Consider the following 20,494-nt stretch of genomic DNA (forward strand, 5'->3'; position numbering starts at 1 on the left):
TAGCCTTACCTCCTGCCTGGGTAGCCCTCTGAGTACTTGTTATTGAGGCAGGATCCTTGGGCCTCCAGCGCAGCCCGACTGCAGAAGTTCTGGAGAGGAGAGGCAAACCAGAAGCTACACATCAGGATCAGATCAATGCAGGAGACAGATGGGAAAAGGCAAATTATAAACTGTTAAGTGATTAGTAGAATCCCACCCCCAGAGACAACAGCAATCACACTATTCAACCAGACCAGCCTTCATACACTGCCCCTTCTATACTACTCTGCCAGCTTCTATACTACTCTGCCAGCTTCTATACTACTCTGCCCCTTCTATACTACTCTACAAGGAAAAAGAGAAAGCACTATCACTGCTATAAGCGGTGGTAGTGTTGCCCTATCACTGCTATAAGCGGTGGTAGTGTTGCCCTATCACTGCTATAAGCTGTGGTAGTGTTGCCCTATCACTGCTATAAGCGGTGGTAGTGTTGCCCTATCACTGCTATAAGCGGTGGTAGTGTTGCCCTATCACTGCTATAAGCGGTGGTAGTGTTGCCCTATCACTGCTATAAGCGGTGGTAGTGTTGCCCTATCACTGAATCGTCTAGGGCTGTCCTCGACAAAAAAAAAATGATATCTTGGTCGACCGAGAGTTCTGTTCTTTAAACCAATCGATTGGGCAGAATGTTTAAAACGTGTATTTTTCACATATATGGAAACATCCTGTGTGTTTTAATCAAATCAACTATATGCACTGAGCTTGTCTGATGCTTTAAGACGCACTGTTTGATTAAATAATTAAGACAAATGACTTGAGGGAGACCGACCGCAATTTGATTGTGCCGGGCTCAGACTTGCTGCGCTGTGTTAAAAACAAATGACAGCAAGTGACAAGCAACATAGTTGCTAGTTACAGCCATTTCTGGCTGAAAAGTTCTGTTACCGAAATCCAAAATTTGTTTAGGAGAAACATTCCCTATTCCCTCAACCCTCATGTCTTTACATGACACATGTATGCATCGCATAGGGCCAGACCTATACCATATCATAACCAGACCAATAAATTGGTTGTAAACTCTGAACAACGTAACATGTGACAGCAAAATGGATGCAGAGGAAGTGACAAATAAACTTGAAACTGAGTCATGTTTACTGGTTGCTCAGGAGGTAAAGGGGAAGTCAGATGTGTGGAATAAAATGTGACTAGTTGTGGAAAATACTGGAGATCAAGGAAAATAAGGTAAGGAGCAAGCGCTGGGTGCATATTATGTCTGCAGAACAGGTGCTGTTAGATTACAATATCATTTCTGACCGTTTGGGACAATGTAAACACTAAATCAATTATAAAAATGGACTAGAGTGTCTTCTGTAACAAAGGCATACATTTTTACAACAAAGACTAAAAACAGCTGCATTCATTTGTGAAAACAATTCCCGAAATTGATTGTTTACACTAAAGGGTGACTTTGTTATTTTATTTAAAAACTAAAATCCTTGATTGCGTTTCAAATCATGAATGACTCATATACTGTGTGATGACATGACCGAATGATGGATACAGTAGCCTATTTTTATAGGCCTACGGTATTAAGACTAAACAGGATGTGCTCTTAGGCCTACAGCTCAAAGGCTGCTATACTAAGCCTACTAATGATAATGATATTACTTATTACGATCATAATAAAAATATATCAAGAAAGAGGGTTATTATAAATATTATGCTTCGGACATTTTGGAACAGTGTAAACACTAAATAAATGATAAAGAATACCAGAGAGGCTGCTCTAATGGAAAAAGTGTAAAACCTATATTACAGCATAGCAAATATTAAAACCAGGCGAATGTGAAATTGTTTATTTGACATGTGGCTGCGTGAGGTTCGGTGTTCACGGAATCAGTAGGTTATTAAAAACAAACACTCAAACGGGCAACAGAATCGGTCTTATTTCTGTAGATATATGGATGATTTATAAAGACAGGCACATTTAACAGACAGTCAATAGCCTATAGAACTAATTAAGATGGGGTTTGCGCTCTCCTCACTTTTCTTAGACAATTAAGGTAAGGGCTGTTTTCTCATCTCCTAACTCTGCTGCTGCCTCCGCCACAATATTCTCAACACCAATATGCTTGTTAACTTTGCTATTATGCACATAGCAACACGGTCTAAGGCGGCAATTCAACAACTCAGAACTGCAGACAGTGACCGCTATTAGTGTCGCACCATTATTCTTCTGAGTGATGGACTGCCTCATCCCCACAGCCTCCACAATGGATCAGTCCACTCAGAGCGTTTGGTCTCCATTGATAGTTTAGGTGGCAGAGGGCCAGGAAGTTACTGTGTTTCTAAGGAAGGTTTAGGGTCCCTGCTATAACGACCATAGGTAGTGTCAGACCCACCGATGGAGGGGGACGGGACTGTCTGTAACCACTCCTGACAGTGTCAGGGAGAGGAAGGTGACAGGGGATAGACACCTCAGTGTGGCATCTTGACTCTTCCACTCAGATTATCACAGTGCCTGTCAGGTTTCAAGCCGCGTCACGCGGGTCTCCCTACAGGGTTGTATGCTAATGCCGCTCAGACTTCACCTCCACTGGAGAAGGAGATGAGAGAGAACAGCTCAGGAAGCAGCTTACACACACACACACACACACACCTTTCTGCTGTGTGTGCCACACTGAGAAAGCACCCCACTTGTCACATTAGACTTGGAAATGCAATCGCTGCCTGTGTGTTTTCCTCTTAAAAACAACCAGTAGAACCTCAAGCAGGAGGCCTTGGCTGGAGTCTGCCTGCAGAGAGGAGGGTGGGAGTGTGTTTTGCGAGGAGAAAAGGGGGTGGTATTTTACACCTCTTTTCTCCCCAATTTTGATCTCATCTCGTCGCTGCAACTCCTCAACAGGCTCAGGAGGCGAAGGTCAAGTCATGCATCCTCCGAAACCTGGCCCGCCAAACCACGCTTCTTAACTTCTTTGGGATCTGGGGGCAGTATTGAGTAGCTTGGATGAATAAGGTGCCCAGAGTAAACTGCCTGCTACTCAGGCCCAGGAGCTAGGATATGCATATTATTAGTATATATTTGGATAGAAAAGACTCTGAAGGTTCTAAAACTGTTTGAATGATGTCTGTGAGTATAACAGAACTCATATGGCAGGCAAAAACCTGAGAAAAATCCAACGAGGAAGTGTGAAATCTGAGGTTTGTAGTTTTTCCAGTGATTGCCTATCCAATATACAGTGTCTGTGGGGTCATATTGCACTTCCTAAGGCTTCCACTAGATGTCAACAGTCTTTAGAACATTGTTTCAGGCTTCTACTGTGAATGGGGAGAGAATAAGAGCTATTGGAATCAGGTGTCTGGAAAAATGGCATGAGCTCAGTCATGTGCGCAGCTGTGAGAGCGAGCTGAGTTCCTTTTCATTTCTGAAGACAAAGGAATTGTCCAGTTGGAATATTATTGAAGATTTATGATAAAAAACATCCTAAAGATTGTAGAAACATGTCAAACAATGTATAGAATCAAACTGTAATGCAACTTTTTAGACTTTGTCTGGACTTAGTGCATGCGCCTTCAGCATTTTGAATAGTGAACTGAACGTGCAAACAAAAAGGAGGCATTTGGACATAAATATGGACTTTATCGAAACAAAACTAACATTTATTGTGGAACTCGGATTCCTGGGAGTGCATTCCGATAAAGATCAAAGGTAAGTGAATATTTATAATGCCATTTATGACTTTTGTTGACTCCACAAAAGTGGAGTCAACATGGCGGGTATCTGTATGGCTTGTTTTGGTGTCTGAGCGCTGTACTCAGATTATCGCATGGTGTGCTTTTGCTGTAAAGCTTTTTTGAAATCTGACACCAGTTGCATTAAGGAGAAGTGTATCTTTAATTCTATGTAAAACACTTGTATCTTATATCAACGTTTATGATGAGCATTTCTGTAAATCGATGTGGCTCCCTGCAAAATCACTGGATGTTTTAGAGGCAAACATTACTGAACATAACACGCCAATGCAAACTAAGATCTTTGGATATAAATATGAACTTTTTCGAACAAAACATACATGTATTGTGTAACATGAAGTCCTATGAGTGCCATCTGATGAAGATCAAAGGTTAGTGATTCATTTTCTCTCCATTTCTGCTTTTTGTGACTCCTCTCTTTGGCTGGAAAATGGCTGTATGTTTTTTTGTGACTAGGCGCTGACCTAACATAATCATATGGTATACTTTCGCCGTAAAGCCTTTTTGAAATCAGACACTGTGGCTGGATTAACAAGAAGTTAAGCTTTAAAATGGTGTATGATACTTGTATGTTTGAGGAATTTGAATTATGAGATTTTTGTTATTTTGAATTTGGCACCCTGCAATTTCACTGGCTGTTGTTGAGGTGGGCTAGCGTCCCACATATCCCAGAGAGGTTAACACCCGCTCGCTTAACTCGGAAGCCAGCCACACCAACGTGTCGGAGGAAACACCGTTCAACTGATGACCGAGGTCATCCTGCAGGCGCCCGGCCCGCCACAACGAGTCGCTAGAGTGTGATGAGCCAAGTAAAGCCCCCCAGTCAAACCCTCCCCTAACCCGGATGGCGTTGGGCCAATTGTGCGCTGCCCTATGGGACTCCCGAACACGGTCCGTTGTGATACATCCCGGGATCCAACCCGGGTCTGTAGTGACGCCTCTAGCACGTTGCTCCACTCGGGAGGCCACGAAGATATCAGATTTTCCTCACACTAGAGTGGGCTGATATACCCCACTGAGCTGGGAGGGAGGATAGAGGTTAATACAGAGATAATCTAACCCCAACAGTTCCCTATGTCATGACCCTCTGGAAACAAGTATTAGAGTACAGAATTTGACATTTTTATTGATTAGCATTCAGGATAATGTGTATCTACTGTGTTGTGGTGACAACATTCATATCAGCTTTCACTGGACATCTACATAGGGTTAGAAAACTATCAGAAATAAACAGCACAACCCGGAAGCATCAATTATCACTTAGCAACAGCTATGGAGGAGAAAGTGGTGCTCTCGGAACGTTCAGACGGAAACCGCATTGGCCAAACTCTCCACATACACAGTATGATAGGGATGTAACATTCACCGATAAGCATCGGTCCCCTGGTTCAAATGTTTAAGATGTGAGTGCGTCGGTCCGCGGGAGCCCAAACCATTCCAAATGAAGCATGCGGTGGTCAGAAAAGCAGATTGTTTTATTCTGAAGATACCCCTTATCTGTTGACTGAATTGATGCGTTGTTTCCTTTAGCTCAGCAGCCTGTCAAACGTTTATGCATGTAACTGCATATGACTGTCAGATAAACTGTGCGCACAGTGCGAGAGACAACTGCTCACGCCAACGCGAGGTAAGGGCCTGTCCCTGCTCTAATAGGCTACTGGTACATCAGCATTCAGATGTTTGTAAAATGGCTTTCACAATGTCAAATCATAGGCTTTTATTAGTTGAGTGACAACCAATGTACTTTGCTGGGTCATCATTACCAAATGCGCTGTAGAAAACTGTGTTTTACAGGAGTTCTGTAGCCTACCGGAGTGGACCCAACTACTGTAGAAAACGGGAGTTCTGTAGCCTACCGGAGTGGACCCAACTACTGTAGAAAACAGGAGTTCTGTAGCCTACCGGAGTTGACCCAACTACTGTAGAAAACAGGAGTTCTGTAGCCTACCGGAGTGGACCCAACTCACATCCAACTGCGGTCTGGGGTTTTCAAATCACTCAGATTTCATTAAGATGGTTCAGGTTTCACCATAAGAAATAGTTTTGGTAGTTTGTTTTATACCGTGTATTTGGTCATTTTTACATGAACAGCAATCATTTTTGCTAGCTGCGCATGGTCGCATTCATTCATTGGTCGGGAGAAGCTCTCCATACAATTCCAAACGGTCTAAACCATTTGCTTTTGAGACGGGAGTAAAATCCAAAGCTGCATTATATTCATTGCTGAATGCCATGCTAACGACACATACTGACATAGAACTAACTCAAAACATGTTTCATCTATGGGTGATGGTGATTTCAGATACAAAGTGGGGGGGGGGAGAAGGAGTCGTCTCAGACAGATGCGGCTCAGAGAAGGAGTCGTCTCAGACAGATGCGGCTCAGAGAAGGAGTCGTCTCAGACAGATCCGGCTCAGAGGCCCAGATCCTAATCTCCAACAGCAGCAGATATTTGTAAACAATGAATGTGTTCATGCAAAACATCGAACCGAAAAAGTATTGTTGTATCCCATATATCTAGACGTGTATCGAATTTTTCATGAAAGGAGAGATGCACATCCTTAGTATGACTCTGGGCCTGTCGAACTGCTTCTTTCTCAACTGAGCATAGTAAACTGACTAACAGACAGCTTACCATGAGCTACAGGCCTCTTCTTTCTGACAGCCAACCTGAAAGACAGATAGCTAGCCAGCCAAACCCACCTCAGAGGCAATGAGCTCCAGTCCCCGACACTGCCGGTCCTTCTCTTTCCGCAGCAAGTCCCACATCTCTGGGTCGTCCTGGGCCAGACTGTCCTGCCCAGTCCATGGGGCCTCCTGTTCCACACTACGGGTAGCCGCATGCTGGCCCCTCCTCGCCCCCACGCTGCTCAGGGCCACCGGGGCACGCAGGCACAATGGCTGGGAGGGAAAAACACAGAGAGGGGAACAGAAGGGGAGAGGTAATTTATGGATCTATGACAAAAATAACTGGGTTGTCTTCACTTGATGCAGCGAGCACAAAAAAAGATGAGAAACAGGCAGTGTTAGCATGCAAAAAAAGAAAGAAAAAATAGGCAATTTCGCAAGAACACACCTCTGATCTACAAATCCCATTGGTTAAGACAACATCAGCAGCTGCTTATTGGCTGAATACCCAGTGAGGGGTGGTTGGAGATATCAACAAAGCAGCATGACATAAAAATATGCTGCCAAGTTTTCAAACTACAGGTCGTTTTTTTGGAGAAGATATATAAAGCGATCTGTGCATTTCAACAACCGCATGAATACACCCATTTCACTGTTGCATGTCAGAAAACAAATGACCACTCCTGCCACGGTTTTGAACAGATTAGACAACAAGCAACAAGAAAAGAAAAACAACAAGCACGCAGATGCAGTAAGTGAAAATACATGCTATAACTAGGGACAGCTAACGATGTCACAAAGCACCGGCCAGTTAACTTTCATTCTGAAATAACTTCCTATTTCCGAGTTAGTCAGATATTAGTTTAGATTGCTTGAAACTGGCATGACAGCTAATTAGCTAGCAAGCTGCTTATCAAAAGTAGATAAAGTGCTTTCAGAAAGTATTAACACACTTTGATTGTTTCCAGATGTTGTGTTACAGCCTGATTTTTGTTACTGGCCTACACACAATACACCATAATGTCAAAGTGAAATTATGTTTACATTTTTAACTAATTAATAAAAAATGAAAAGCTGAAATATTTTAAGTCAATATGTATTCAAGCCATTTCTTATGGCAAACCTAAATAAGTTGAATATCCCTTGGAGCACGGTGAAGTTATTAATTACACTATCAATACACCTAGTCACTACAAAAAAATACAGGTGTCTTTCCTAACTCTGTTGCTGGAGAGGAAGGAAACTGCTCAGGGATTTCACCATAAAGCCAATGGTGACTTTAAAACAGAGTTTAATCGCTGTGATAGGAAAAAAAAACAGAGGATGGATCAACAACATTGCAGTTACTCCACAATGCGAACCTAATTGACAGAGTGAAAAGAATCCTGTAAGGAATTTAAAACAAAATCCTAAACATGCATCCTGTTTGCAACAAGGCACTAAAGTAATACTGAAAAACAAAGCAATTCACTTGTTGACCTGAATACAAAGTGTTATTGGATTTGCCACAAACACACAACACATTATTGAGTACCACTCTCCATAGTTTCTGTATCATGTTATGGGTATTGCTTGTAATCGTTAAGGACTGGGGAATTTTTCAACAGAAGGGAGCTAAGCACAGACAAAAGTCCTAGAGGAAATCCTGGTTCAGTCTGCTTTCCTCAGACACTGGGAGATGAATTCACCTTTCAGTAGGACAATAACCTAAAACACAAGGCCAAATCCAAACAGGAGTTGCTTACCAAGAAAGCAGTGAATGTCCGAGTGGCCAAAGTACAGCTTTGACTTGAAATTCCTCGGCAAGACCTGAAAATGGTTGTCTAGCAATGATCGACAAACAATTAGACAGAGCTTGAAGATATTTTAAAATACATTTTAAAAAGTTGCACAATCCAGATGTGCATAGGTCTTGGACTTACCCAGAAAGACACAGCTCTTTTGCTGCCAAAACGTGCTTTTACAAAGTATTGCCTCAGGGGTGTGAATACATGAGATATTTCTGTATTTCATTATAAAAAAATGATATATTTTTTTTTTTTTAAATGTCCAAAAACATGTTTTCACTTTGTCATTATGGGGCATTGTGTAAATGGGGGATACTTTTTATTCAGTTAATAAAAAAAAAAAAATATATATATATTTTTTAAATCAGGCTGTAACAACAAAATGTGGAAAAAGTCAAATTCTAACTATTTCAATGTTTCTAGAAATTACAGTAGCTGACATTTTAAATTGATCCTGTTTGGGATACACCACGTTTTATACTGTTTTAGTCTACACAACATGTCATCCTGACACCTACAGTAGAGCATGATGAACACGGAGTGAAACAATCACATTGGCCAGTCAGGCTTTTTTGTCCTACCAGATCTGCGATGAGTAGGTTCTAGCTACTGTATCCTTTGGTCCTTCGACTCATTGGCTGTAGCTGTCCAGTTTTATCAGGTCCCAGGCTTCCATGACTGTTATTTACATAAGTTAATAAAAATAAAAAAAAATATATATATATTTTTTTAAATCAGGCTGTAACAACAAAATGTGGAAAAAGTCAAATTCTAACTATTTCAATGTTTCTAGAAATTACAGTAGCTGACATTTTAAATTGATCCTGTTTGGGACACACCAAGTTTTATACTGTTTTAGTCTACACAACATGTCATCCTGACACCTACAGTAGAGCATGATGAACACGGAGTGAAACAATCACATTGGCCAGTCAGGCTTTTTTGTCCTACCAGATCTGCGATGAGTAGGTTCTAGCTACTGTATCCTTTGGTCCTTCGACTCATTGGATGTAGCTGTCCAGTTTTATCAGGTCCCAGGCTTCCATGACTGTTATTTACATAAGTTAATAAAAATAAAAAATAAGTGATTTTTGCTTTAGCTCCATCTGTACTTGATAGAGCAGATCTAGTCTGTAGTGAGGAAGAATGCTGTCTGACTCATTGGGAGGGAGACTAGAGCAGACCCAGAGGTTCTGACTGAGCGCACCAGGACGGTCCATTTACTCCATGCCGTTAGAATTTATGCTATTAAATCATGAGATTTCATTGGGGCAGTTCTCCCTCATAGAAAATAGCTATCCAAGCAATGTTCGCAAAGCCTATGCTTCCATGGCGCTGCTGCTGATAGCAGTCACTGAGGGGCAGAGTCATAGTATCCTAATGGTGTTTTGTTATGTCTTGACCAAGGTCATTATAACAAAAACAGGACAATGAATGGTATTAGGGTTGCAAATTTCTCTATATTTTCAGCCAGGTTTCTCACAACTCTAATTTCCCCAAAAATTGCAACTCATGGCGTAGTCGGCGGTTCTCAAATATCATTAGCTCTTGGCTGTTTACTAACCATATTTCTTAGCTGTTAAGACTGTAAAATTGATCTTCCTTAATCAGTAGTGTTGGAGAAGTGTCAGACACATACTACATAACCAGAATCCTTTCAGAAGATAGGCTATTGTACAATTTGAAATACATAGGCCTAGTTTGTTGTCAATGTCTCTTAACTATTAATACATCTAGACACATGAAGTCAGACATAACATTTTCCATTTTTAATAGACATTCCCACTTATGCACTCCAATATGTAACTAATATAATTTAGAGTTAGCTTGGTGTTTGAGTGATAATAATCAGCATGGTTGTGTGCCTCTATCAGCCGTACTTAGGGAAGGGAGCTAGCTAGCTGCTTTGAAGACCCAGCACAGAGCAGAAACAGCAGGACCACTACACAGCACTTCCTCTTATCTCATCTCAGCTAGCACCATGCCTAGTTCTCTGCCTGACTAGCTCTCCATACAGTACTCTTCCATACAGCTAGCACCATGCCTAGTTCTCTGCCTGACTAGCTCTCCATACAGTACTCTTTCATACAGCTAGCACCATGCCTAGTTCTCTGCCTGACTAGCTCTCCATACAGTACTGTTCCATACAGCTAGCACCATGTCTAGTTCTCTACCTGACTATTCTCCATACAGTACTCTCCATACAGCTAGCTGCTAGCACCATGCCTAGTTCTCTACCTGACTACTCCATACAGTACTGTTCCATACAGCTAGCTGCTAGCACCATGCCTAGTTCTCTGCCTGACTAGTTCTCCATACAGTACTCTCCATACAGCTAGCACCATGTCTAGTTCTCTGCCTGACTAGTTCTCCATACAGTACTCTTCCATACAGCTAGCACCATGCCTAGTTCTCTGCCTGACTAGTTCTCCATACAGTACTCTCCATACAGCTGCTAGCACCATGCCTAGTTCTCTACCTGACTAGTTCTCCATACAGTACTCTTCCATACAGCTAGCACCATGCCTAGTTCTCTGCCTGACTAGTTCTCCATACAGTACTCTCCATACAGCTAGCACCATGTCTAGTTCTCTACCTGACTAGTTCTCCATACAGTACTCTTCCATACAGCTAGCACCATGCCTAGTTCTCTGCCTGACTAGTTCTCCATACAGTACTGTTCCATACAGCTAGTGCTAGCACCATGCCTAGTTCTCTGCCTGACTAGCTCTCCATACAGTACTGTTCCATACAGCTAGCACCATGCCTAGTTCTCTGCCTGACTAGCTCTCCATACAGTACTCTTCCATACAGCTAGCTGCTAGCACCATGCCTAGTTCTCTGCCTGACTAGTTCTCCATACAGTACTGTCCCATACAGCTAGCTGCTGGATAGTGTGGGTACACACACAGTTTCAGCCCTTTTCCACACATTTACCCCGTTTCTATTAGCCCCCTTGGAACGGAGGGCTTCTGACCTCAATGGAACTTCCTGGTTAAATAAAGGCTGGCTCCTGTTCTGGGCAGTTTAGTCAGCTCTCCCTTAGCCCTCAGTTTACTATCTGTACAGCTGTTACAACAGGGATAGCATTGACGCACTAAGATTGTTGTTTGTGCTCGTCAGATTTTCCAAACCTAGTCTCAGGTCAGTGTTGTACTTTAGCCAAATGATCTGACTGTAGTATGGCATGACAACAATGATGAGAAGAGAATAACTGTCTAAAACAGAGGCCCTAGCTCCGTTTTACTACAAAAGTGCCGTGTTGGGGGGGGGGTGCATGCTATTTAAATAGCTCATCACCTTTTATTAAACAGCAGGACTAGCCTAATAATGATGATCTTCTATTTACCCAGGCCCCCTACTGAGCCATAGTCTCAGGTGTAATGCAGGGTGATGTGTAACTTCACTTTAATAGTGCTATTAAAATACAATTAACACAAATGATGGTGACCACTTATAGGCATTGAGATGAGTGTACGGGTTATATACTGTCTGGTGTGTGTGTGTCCATCTCCTGAGTCACACACACACAAAAAAAACACCACTTCTGAAAGAGAAAATATTTGTAAAAACAAGTAGACTTCATGCCTTCAAAAATATTCTGCAAAGTCATAAATACCACCGGCTATTTGTTACACAACTATCTCCACAGCATAGAACAGGTTCATTCTGTTGACAGGTTATTTACACACATCTATTAGCCTGCAACATTAAATCTTTATCACAGATCGTTCACCTTCATGAGCTCCTGTGGCTGCTTCCTCTAAGAAACATGTACTAGATCTTCCAGGAGCTGCCTGGCAGGCCTGCACTTATTTCACCTGGAGCTCGCTCCTGTGGTGCTGATGAGGAACAATATCTAGGGCCCCATCCTCTCCTACCAGGTTGGCACATTAAATGGGTGATGGTGAAACCCAGCTCTCCTGGCCTTCTGTCAGCCTGCGGGCCACTCCGCGTGTGTGAGGAGGAAGACAGCTCAGGTCCACCCGAGGGAAAGGGGGGTGAGGAGTCCTGGGGAGACAGCTCAGGTCCACCCGAGGGAAAGGGGGGTGAGGAGTCCTGGGGAGACAGCTCAGGTCCACCCACCTGATCCCTCAGGGGACACGTTCCACACACAAAGAAATCACACGGGTCATTAAGTACTGACGGGACCCGTCCTTTGCTGTCTGCCCACACGCTGGCACATACACCCACACAGCCTTGCTTACAGCAGAGAGCAGATAGGGGTGTCCATCTGTCTGCGCTGAGGGCATCCCCTCCGCTCCGCACTGGTGTCACTGTGGAATGCTAAACAGAGTGGCACTCCATCAAGCTCTCCTCTGTCCCCCTCCCACCTAGGGCTGGGCGATATTGCCTAAAAGTAATATCTTCATTTTTTGTCACAAATTTTTAAGATTCACGATATATACCTCAATTTTTCTCTAAACAAATTACAAAAGGCCAAGACATAATTCTCAATTGAATTTTCTTTATAAAAATTGTAAAATATATACACAATGCCTCAAGGCCCATTTCTGCCAAAACGAGCAACACTGCTTACCAGGCTGTCATCGTATACAAATCAAATAAAAATAATGGGAAAAAAGGTATCCCTAAGAAGAATTTGCACAATAATAAATCAAATTTTACAATTCTGTCAAACAAAATATCGTCCTTCACAAGTTTCTGGCGAGGAACACAAGCGTGTCTACTGACTCTGGCTTGAGGCATGCCCTGTGACATGTCACAATGTTCCCAGCTGTGCTAAAGTCCCTCTCTAAAAGGGGCAGTTGTAGCAGGAATACACAGGTACTTTTTATTAGCAAGCTTAGTCTTGCGATGTTGGCCTCACGGAGCCTCCACCACTCAAGTGGGTCTTTGTGTCAGGGGTCTGAAGAGCTGACAAGTAACTTGACAACTCAGTTTTGATGTTGTCCTCCTCTGACTCTGGGCAAGACAGTGCTGTCGTCTTGAAGAAACTTACAAGTGTTTTCTTGCCTTTCTCAGAAACAGGTTCACTTTCTTTGGCACACAGTTGTGCCCAGGGTGATGTGTGCTTTCCTCAGCAAGCAGAGACTTCAGCTCTAAAAACAGATCTTTGTTTGATGCTCTCAATCTTGTCGTCATCTGTTATACATGTGGTGCTGAGCCCGGGGATCCACCAGCGAGGACATATCAAGGAGTTCAACTGCGGCAGGGTCTTTGTACTTGTCGTTGAGATACTGTAGTGGGACACTCTTGATTTTCTTTGTGAGCGTGCCCTCACCTTCCTCTGGCTGCAGGAGGCTGCGGCTGAACAGGTTTATCACAGGCTTGAGGTAGGAGACACTAACGTAGTGAATTCCTGTAAAGGGCTTTGTTCACTGACTTCAACACGTCGATATCCTGATAGCTGGGCACCAGGTGCCTGCTTTTCTTCTCCGAGACCAGGACCCGGGCCTTTTCTTGTTCCAGGATTCGTTCTGTCATCTTCTGTCTTGACCCCCACCTGTGATGAGCTGGTGAGTGGGTAGACTGAGCTCAGCCTGTGCTCCAGACAAGTCTCTCCTCTTCTTCCAGCTGAAGGAAAAGGTGCTGACCATCTTCTTGCACAACCCAATGGCACGGTCAACTCGTGGGTCTTTCACACCATTCTCTGAAAAGAATGAAGAATGAGGGAAAGTGGGGTGAGAATGAAGAATGAGGAACGTTTGACCACAAGCTGTTTGAATATGTAATCATTTTGACTGAAAATGTATTAATTTAGTTTGTTATAACTAAAAACAGCCTGTGGTTATTTGCTATTGGATTGGCAAAACGACAACTACTAACACAGCCTACAGCTGGCCTGAACATAACTTTTTTGAATGCACTTTAATTATCCAATGTCACACTTACCGATGGCGAGGTGAAGCCTGTACCCAAAGCACTGCAGGCGGGTCCAGCTGTTCAAGCGCAATGCTTTTATCATGTTGCTCCTGCTGTCAGTTGTCATGCACACCTGTCAGTCTTCACTCATCTTCCACAATGCCAGAGAGTCTCTGAGACCTGGGCTATTACTTCACCAGTATGATCATCTTCCACCATGCCAGAGAGTCTCTGAGACCTGGGCTATTACTTCACCAGTATGATCATCTTCCACCATGCCAGAGAGTCTCTGAGACCTGGGCTATTACTTCACCCGTATGATCCTCAGGGAAGTACGACGTCTGAAGGCAGACAATTTTTGCAATTTCCAGTCTTCATTTATGTAGTGGACTGGTTCTACTCGACCATAGATCGGCTGTGGTGGAAAAATAAACACTAGCCAGCTTCTCTGCGCCTCTTTCGCGGGTAGCAGTGTATAATCGCGGCAGGGCTTCTTCCGTGAAATACTTGCGGCTTGGCAGCTGATATTTGTGGTCAACTGTACCTAGCAGCTTTTTAAAGCCTAGCTTTTCTACTGTAAAGATTGGGACCATATATTTCGCTATGTAATTGAGCTCCTTCCACCGCAAACGTTTCTTAGTTGTGCTGCTGCTTTTCATAGCAATTGTCTTTCGACACATTTTGCACATGACATTGGTTTGCTGAATATCAGACCGCTTAAACCCGAACCACTTCCATATTACTGAAAAAACACTGCTGCACTTTTCGTGGATGATTTCATCCTCACGAGAAGCTGAGCTGGCATCCTCACTTTCCATTTTCGTGGAACTCTTAGAGTTTTATACATGTAATAATGACAATTACAACAATACTGAATGAACACTTATTTATACTTAATATAATACATCAATAAAATCAATTTAGTCTCAAATAAATAATGAAACATGTTCAATTTGGTTTAAATAATGCAAAAACAAAGTGCTGGAGAAGAAAGTAAAAGTGCAATATGTGCCATGTAAAAAAGCTAACGTTTAAGTTCCTTGCTCAGAACATGAGAACATACGAAAGCTGGTGGTTCCTTTTAACATGAGTCTTCAATATTCCCAGGTAAGAGGTTTTAGTTATTATAGGACTATTTCTCTCTATACCATTTGTATTTCATATACCTTTTGACTATTGGATGTTCTAATAGGTACTATAGTATTGCCAGCCTAATCTCGGGAGTTGATAGGCTTGAAGAGCTGCTGGCAAACACAGTAAAGTGCTGTTTGAATGAATGCTTACGAGCCTGCTGCTGCCTACCACCACTCAGTCAGACTCCTATATCAAATCATAGACTTAATTATAATATCACACAGAAATACGAGCCTTAGGTCATTAATATGGTCAAATCCGGAAACTATCATCTCAAACAAAATGTTTATTATTTCAGTGAAATACAGAACCGTTCTGTATTTTATCTAACGGGTGTCATCCATAAGTCTAAATATTGCTGTTACATTGCACAATGTTCAATGTTATGTCATAATTATGTAAAATTGTGGCAAATTTATTACGGTCTTTGTTAGGAAGAAATAGTCTTCAAAGTTCGCAACGAGCCAGGCGGCCCAAACTGCTGCATATACCCTGACTCTGCTTGCACAGAACACAAGAGAAGTGACACAATTTCCCTAGTTAAAAGAAAGTCATGTTAGCAGGCAATATTAACTAAATATGCAGGTTTAAAAATATATACTTGTGTATTGATTTTAAGAAAGGCATTGATGTTTATGGTTAGGTACATTGGTGCAACGACAGTGCTTTTTTCACGGATGCGCTTGTTAAATCACCCATTTGGCGAAGTAGGCTGTGATTCAATGACAAATTAACAGGCACCGCATCGATTATATGCAACGCAGGACAAGCTAGATAAACTAGTAATATCAACCATGTGTAGTTAACTAGTGATTATGTTAAGATTGATAGTTTTTTTATAAGATAAGTTTAATGCTAGCTAGCACCTTACCTTGGCTCCTTGCTGCACTCGCATAATAGGTAGTCAGCCTGCTACGCAGTCTCCTCGTGGAGTGCAATGTAATCGGCCATAATCGGTGTCCAAAAATGCCGATTGTTATGAAAACTTGAAATCGGCCCTAATTAAATCTGCCATTCCGATTAAAATCGGTCGACCTCTAACTCTTACCACCGCTACACTTCTCCGGCGTGGTTACAATTTGTGAAAGGCTGTCTAGGGTTGTGATTTGTGGATAATCTCTGTGCACGTGTTGTCACGTAATTGGGACATGATTGGACATTGGGCTGACAGAGAAGAGACAGTGAGATGCTGCATTTGTAAAACTTTACAACATTATAGCAGAACCTCCATTCTTCCGATACAGGCATTTTCCATATCGTGCTAAAACAAACTCGAATATATTGAAAAAAACCTTGATATGTCGCCCGGCCCTACTCCCACCTCTGTCTAGCCTGGACAGCAGTCTCCTCTAAACAAAGAGATCACACTTCTCCTCCCTGAGGCCCGCTCTGCCTGCTGCACCCCCCACATCATTACACTGTATTCATTAAAAAAAGAGCATGATTAATTGATCCTAGAGAAGTAGTGAGAGGATGTGTAGATGCTAAGGACCAGATCTGTCACTGTTGTTGGCAGCACTATATTTAGACAACAGATCAATGTCTTTTGAAGGTGAACTGGATGAGAAACTAGTGATGAGAAGAGTACATGAGATCAGCATGTTGTCGATATGTTCTAGTAAGGAGGTACTGAGGCATCACACACTGTCATGAGGTTGACGATGCACTGGTTTGTCATTTCCTGTCTGGCCGGCCTCTAGGCCTGGCCTGCTACTATCCTATTTGGCTGTTAAAAAAATAAATAAAAAAAATCCAACTATCATTCCATTTTAACTGATTATTTCTGTCATCTTCCTCTGGGTAGTTGAAGAGGAGTCCATTTTCCAGATGACTGCTGTCCATCAGGCCTGGTGTGAAACTACAATCAGCCTTGTAACACGGGTGACAGAGAAGAGTGAGTAAGGAGGAGACAAGGGCAAGAGAGGGGTGTAAACAGGGCAGCAGTATCAGTCAGGCTAACAGACGCTCCCTCTCTTCCCGTCACTGACTAATAGGAGAACTGCCGTTACAAATTGCCCTCTGATTCAGCTGGGATGACAAGGAGGACAGAGCCAGGGAGAAAAAAAGGAGAAAACTGGCCAGGGTGAAGGGGGTTGACGTCTGGCTGAACACAGCCTGTGTGTGACGAGGCGGGCGTCACAGGAACAATCAGCAGGGCTTCAGTCTAGAGGTACAAAGCCTCCAAAACATCACAACAACGATAACCCCTTGTTATAGGCCACTGACAGTTGAGGGGGCCACTGACAGTTGAGGGGGCCACTGACAGTTGAGGGGGCCACTGACAGTTGAGGGGGCCACTGACAGTTGAGGGGGCCACTGACAGTTGAGGGGGCCACTGACAGTTGAGAGGGCAGTTCAAGGAACAGATCTGTTGTCTACATCCAGTGTTTACATGTAGGCCTAGGCTAAACAAACTGGATCCTTTCTGCTGCTCTTGATGTTTTACTTGTAGGCATCTGTGCAAACACTTCTGTTTTTAAACACAAGTAACAGTGATGTTAATGATGGTTTGTCATTGGTGAGTTTTAGAGAGGCTATCTAGATTATGCCTGCAGTATTTTTAATTTTAAAAATCAGGTGCTGGTCGATTGGCAGCAACACAGAATTCTTGCCAATGCCTTTTTAAACAACTTTTTTTCCTGGGTAAATAAATACAGATCTCAACAAATCACTTTGCCTCTTCAGAAACGGATTTGAAAAACTATTTCTCTTTTGAAGCTCTTTGGTAAAGGCCATCACCATGAAACATCTGGCCTGCGTATCTGGTGGTTTCAGGGCATTGTATTGTATGTATGTATATATTGAAAAAAAATTATTTCACCTTTATTTAACCAGGTAAGCTAGTTGAGAACAAGTTCTCATTTGCAACTGCGACCTGGCCAAGATAAAGTATTAGAACGGTCTTTAGAAAATGGGGAGATGAAATCAACGTAATACTGATATGGAGTGTTTTTCAGTGAAGCCTAACACAGAACTTAAGGTTAGGTCTCGCCGGGAACTGAGAATGTCTGCTCCCCTAGATACTAGATTGGAATTCTGACACTCCTGTCTCACCGAGGAACAGTCTTTGCCCAAGTAAATGTTTTATTTATTTATTTAAATGACATTATTTATTTATTTAGCCTTTATTTAACTGGGCAATGACGGCCTACCCCGGCCAAACCCTAACGACGCTGAGCCAATTGTGCACCGCCCTATGGGACTCCCAATCACGGCCGGTTGTGATACAGCATGGAATCGAACCAGGGTCTGTAGTGACGCCTCTAGCACTGAGATGCAGTGCCTTAGACCACAGACCACAGTGCCACTCGGGAGCCCCCCCCCGAGAGCTAATTAGGCTAAGACTTCTCTAACATTCACTTGTAAGTTCATACTTCATATTAAAATGGAAAGCTTAAGACATGCAGGCTATAGCCAATTAAAGCCAACAAGCAAGCCAAGGATCCTAAAACAACCACAGACTTTAAAATCCAGCCCATTCCAAATGTAATGAAAACCATGATTCTCAAAATACTAGTCTAATACTGACTGTACATGTGGCTACGCAGTCCTCAGCTTGTGCTCTGGTCTAACTCCAGCTCACCCCCTTGCAGTGGCCTTGAGATGAGACAGAGGCTACAGGTCAGGGGTGTGTGCACAGACCACTGAGCTCATTGGCCAAAACCGAGCTTTGGCTCCTCCGGAGGCAATAACATGGGAATATCAACCCAGTTAATACGGTGGAGTCAGCATGTCAGAGTTATAGTAGGTAGCGGCAGGTAGCCTAGTGGTTGAGGTAGCCTAGTGGACTAGTAACTGAAAGGTTGCAAGATCCCCGAGCTGACAAGGTACAAATATGTCGTTCTGCCCCTGAACAAGGCAGTTAACCCACTGTTTGTAGGCCGTCATTGTAAATAAGAATTTGTTAACTGACTTCCCTAGTTAAATAAAGGTTCAATAAAGGTTCAATAAAGGTTCAATAAAGGTTCAATAAAGGTTCAATAGTACAAGGGGCTCTTTAACAGATGCAGATCGACAAGAAAGTTACAATATGGCCATGAAGAAACAGTGTAGACAGAACACGCTAGTACAGTCCTAAACTCGTTGAAACTAGCCACATAATGTAGTCTAGTTATGTGTACATTATATGGCAAATGCACTTATTTTCAACAACAACAAAAAACACATCTGCTGTGAGCACTTTTGAACTGCATGAAGTAAACTTCAAGGGAGTCTTCCTCAAGTGCCACATATGCATAACTAATCCACTACTTTCTGGTAGGCCTACTTTACTGAAGTTAAAACAGCCACTCCTGCAAAATGAAAGCCCAGGAGGAAGATATATGATTACAGACAGTAAGTAGTTCAGAGATGATGGGCCTTGGACCTAAAAACTCCAGTAAAGTGATTAAGGCCAGGCCACCTTATTTCTACATGAGTGCACGCCACCATACAGACGGCAACTCGTGAGATCTTTGAAATTGCATTAGGATGCATTCATAACAGATTAGCACAATAGGAGAAGCATGCAAACCATTCAGTCATCTTAATAGGCAACATTAACCCAAAGAGCAGGCCTTGCATCAACTGCCCTACATTAGTTTGTCTGCAGAACAGATTCTCACTTCCTTGTCCAGTCAAACTTATAATCCACAGTTGAGAAGGTTACCACTTCACAGGTGTTCGGCTCGCTCAGTGTGAAATGGCCTCCCTAACTCATCACGTAGCCTACAGTCTCTCATGACAACCTTGATTTGGATCTGGGTGCTGAGATTAGGCTAACCATCATGTAGCCCATTTTCAAAAACAACATCACATGCATAGCACAAGCTTTTTAACTCACAAAAGGTGCTATGTCTAGGCTCCAATCCTGGATGCTAACAGATCAATAACTTAGAGAGACAAAGGTTACTGTACGGGCTGCCTCTGATACACAAACCTGTTGCATGCTTGGAGAGTGAGAGATGGTGAATACATAGACTGGCCATTGAAAGTGTTGTGACAGTTTGATTTATTAGCCCCATGCAGACAGACATACTACCTTGATACTTACATAATAAACATCAAGCTATTAGGTTCCTTATTAGCTGACTGGTGCAATTAAAAGCTAGACTATATTCCAACTGTAAAATTACTACCTTGAGAAGGGTTAATATTTACTGACTGTTCTTGCAGAAAATCTGTATTTTGCACTTTGAGCTTTCAGATACGGCCCCGTCTAGGAAAATGCTTGAAGTTTATAAAGAACATTTGTAATTTGTGCAACGCAAACTCCCTCTGAAAGGATCCATAACATTGGATCCATCAAAGTCCACAAACATTTTATCTATCAACTACTGTCAAAACGTGAAACATATTCACATCACTTCAAATTGTTTATACATTCAGATAGGACTAATATATATATA

At 42.6% G+C, this 20,494-nt stretch overlaps 1 protein-coding gene and 1 long non-coding RNA gene across 2 annotated transcripts in view; both read right to left on the reverse strand.

Annotated features, from left to right (window-relative positions):
* shmt2 (serine hydroxymethyltransferase 2 (mitochondrial)) overlaps window positions 1-20,494 on the reverse strand; it is a 34,888-nt gene that overhangs the window by 13,419 nt on the left and 975 nt on the right. Inside the window, exons 2-3 of the mRNA XM_045691910.1 lie at window positions 6,436-6,633; window positions 10-89 (exon numbers count right to left, since the gene is read on the reverse strand). Of these exons, the coding sequence (XP_045547866.1) occupies window positions 10-89; window positions 6,436-6,633 (278 nt within the window). The remainder of the gene's footprint in view (window positions 1-9; window positions 90-6,435; window positions 6,634-20,494) is intronic.
* LOC123725571 (uncharacterized) lies at window positions 12,599-14,874 on the reverse strand. Its single transcript, XR_006758100.1, has 2 exons — window positions 14,004-14,874; window positions 12,599-13,761 (listed from the first exon to the last, which is right to left on the reverse strand). It is a non-coding gene; the product is annotated as an uncharacterized lncRNA (long non-coding RNA).

Source organism: Salmo salar, chromosome ssa12 (assembly GCF_905237065.1).
Source record: "Salmo salar chromosome ssa12, Ssal_v3.1, whole genome shotgun sequence".
NCBI classification, from domain to species: Eukaryota; Metazoa; Chordata; class Actinopteri; order Salmoniformes; family Salmonidae; genus Salmo; species Salmo salar.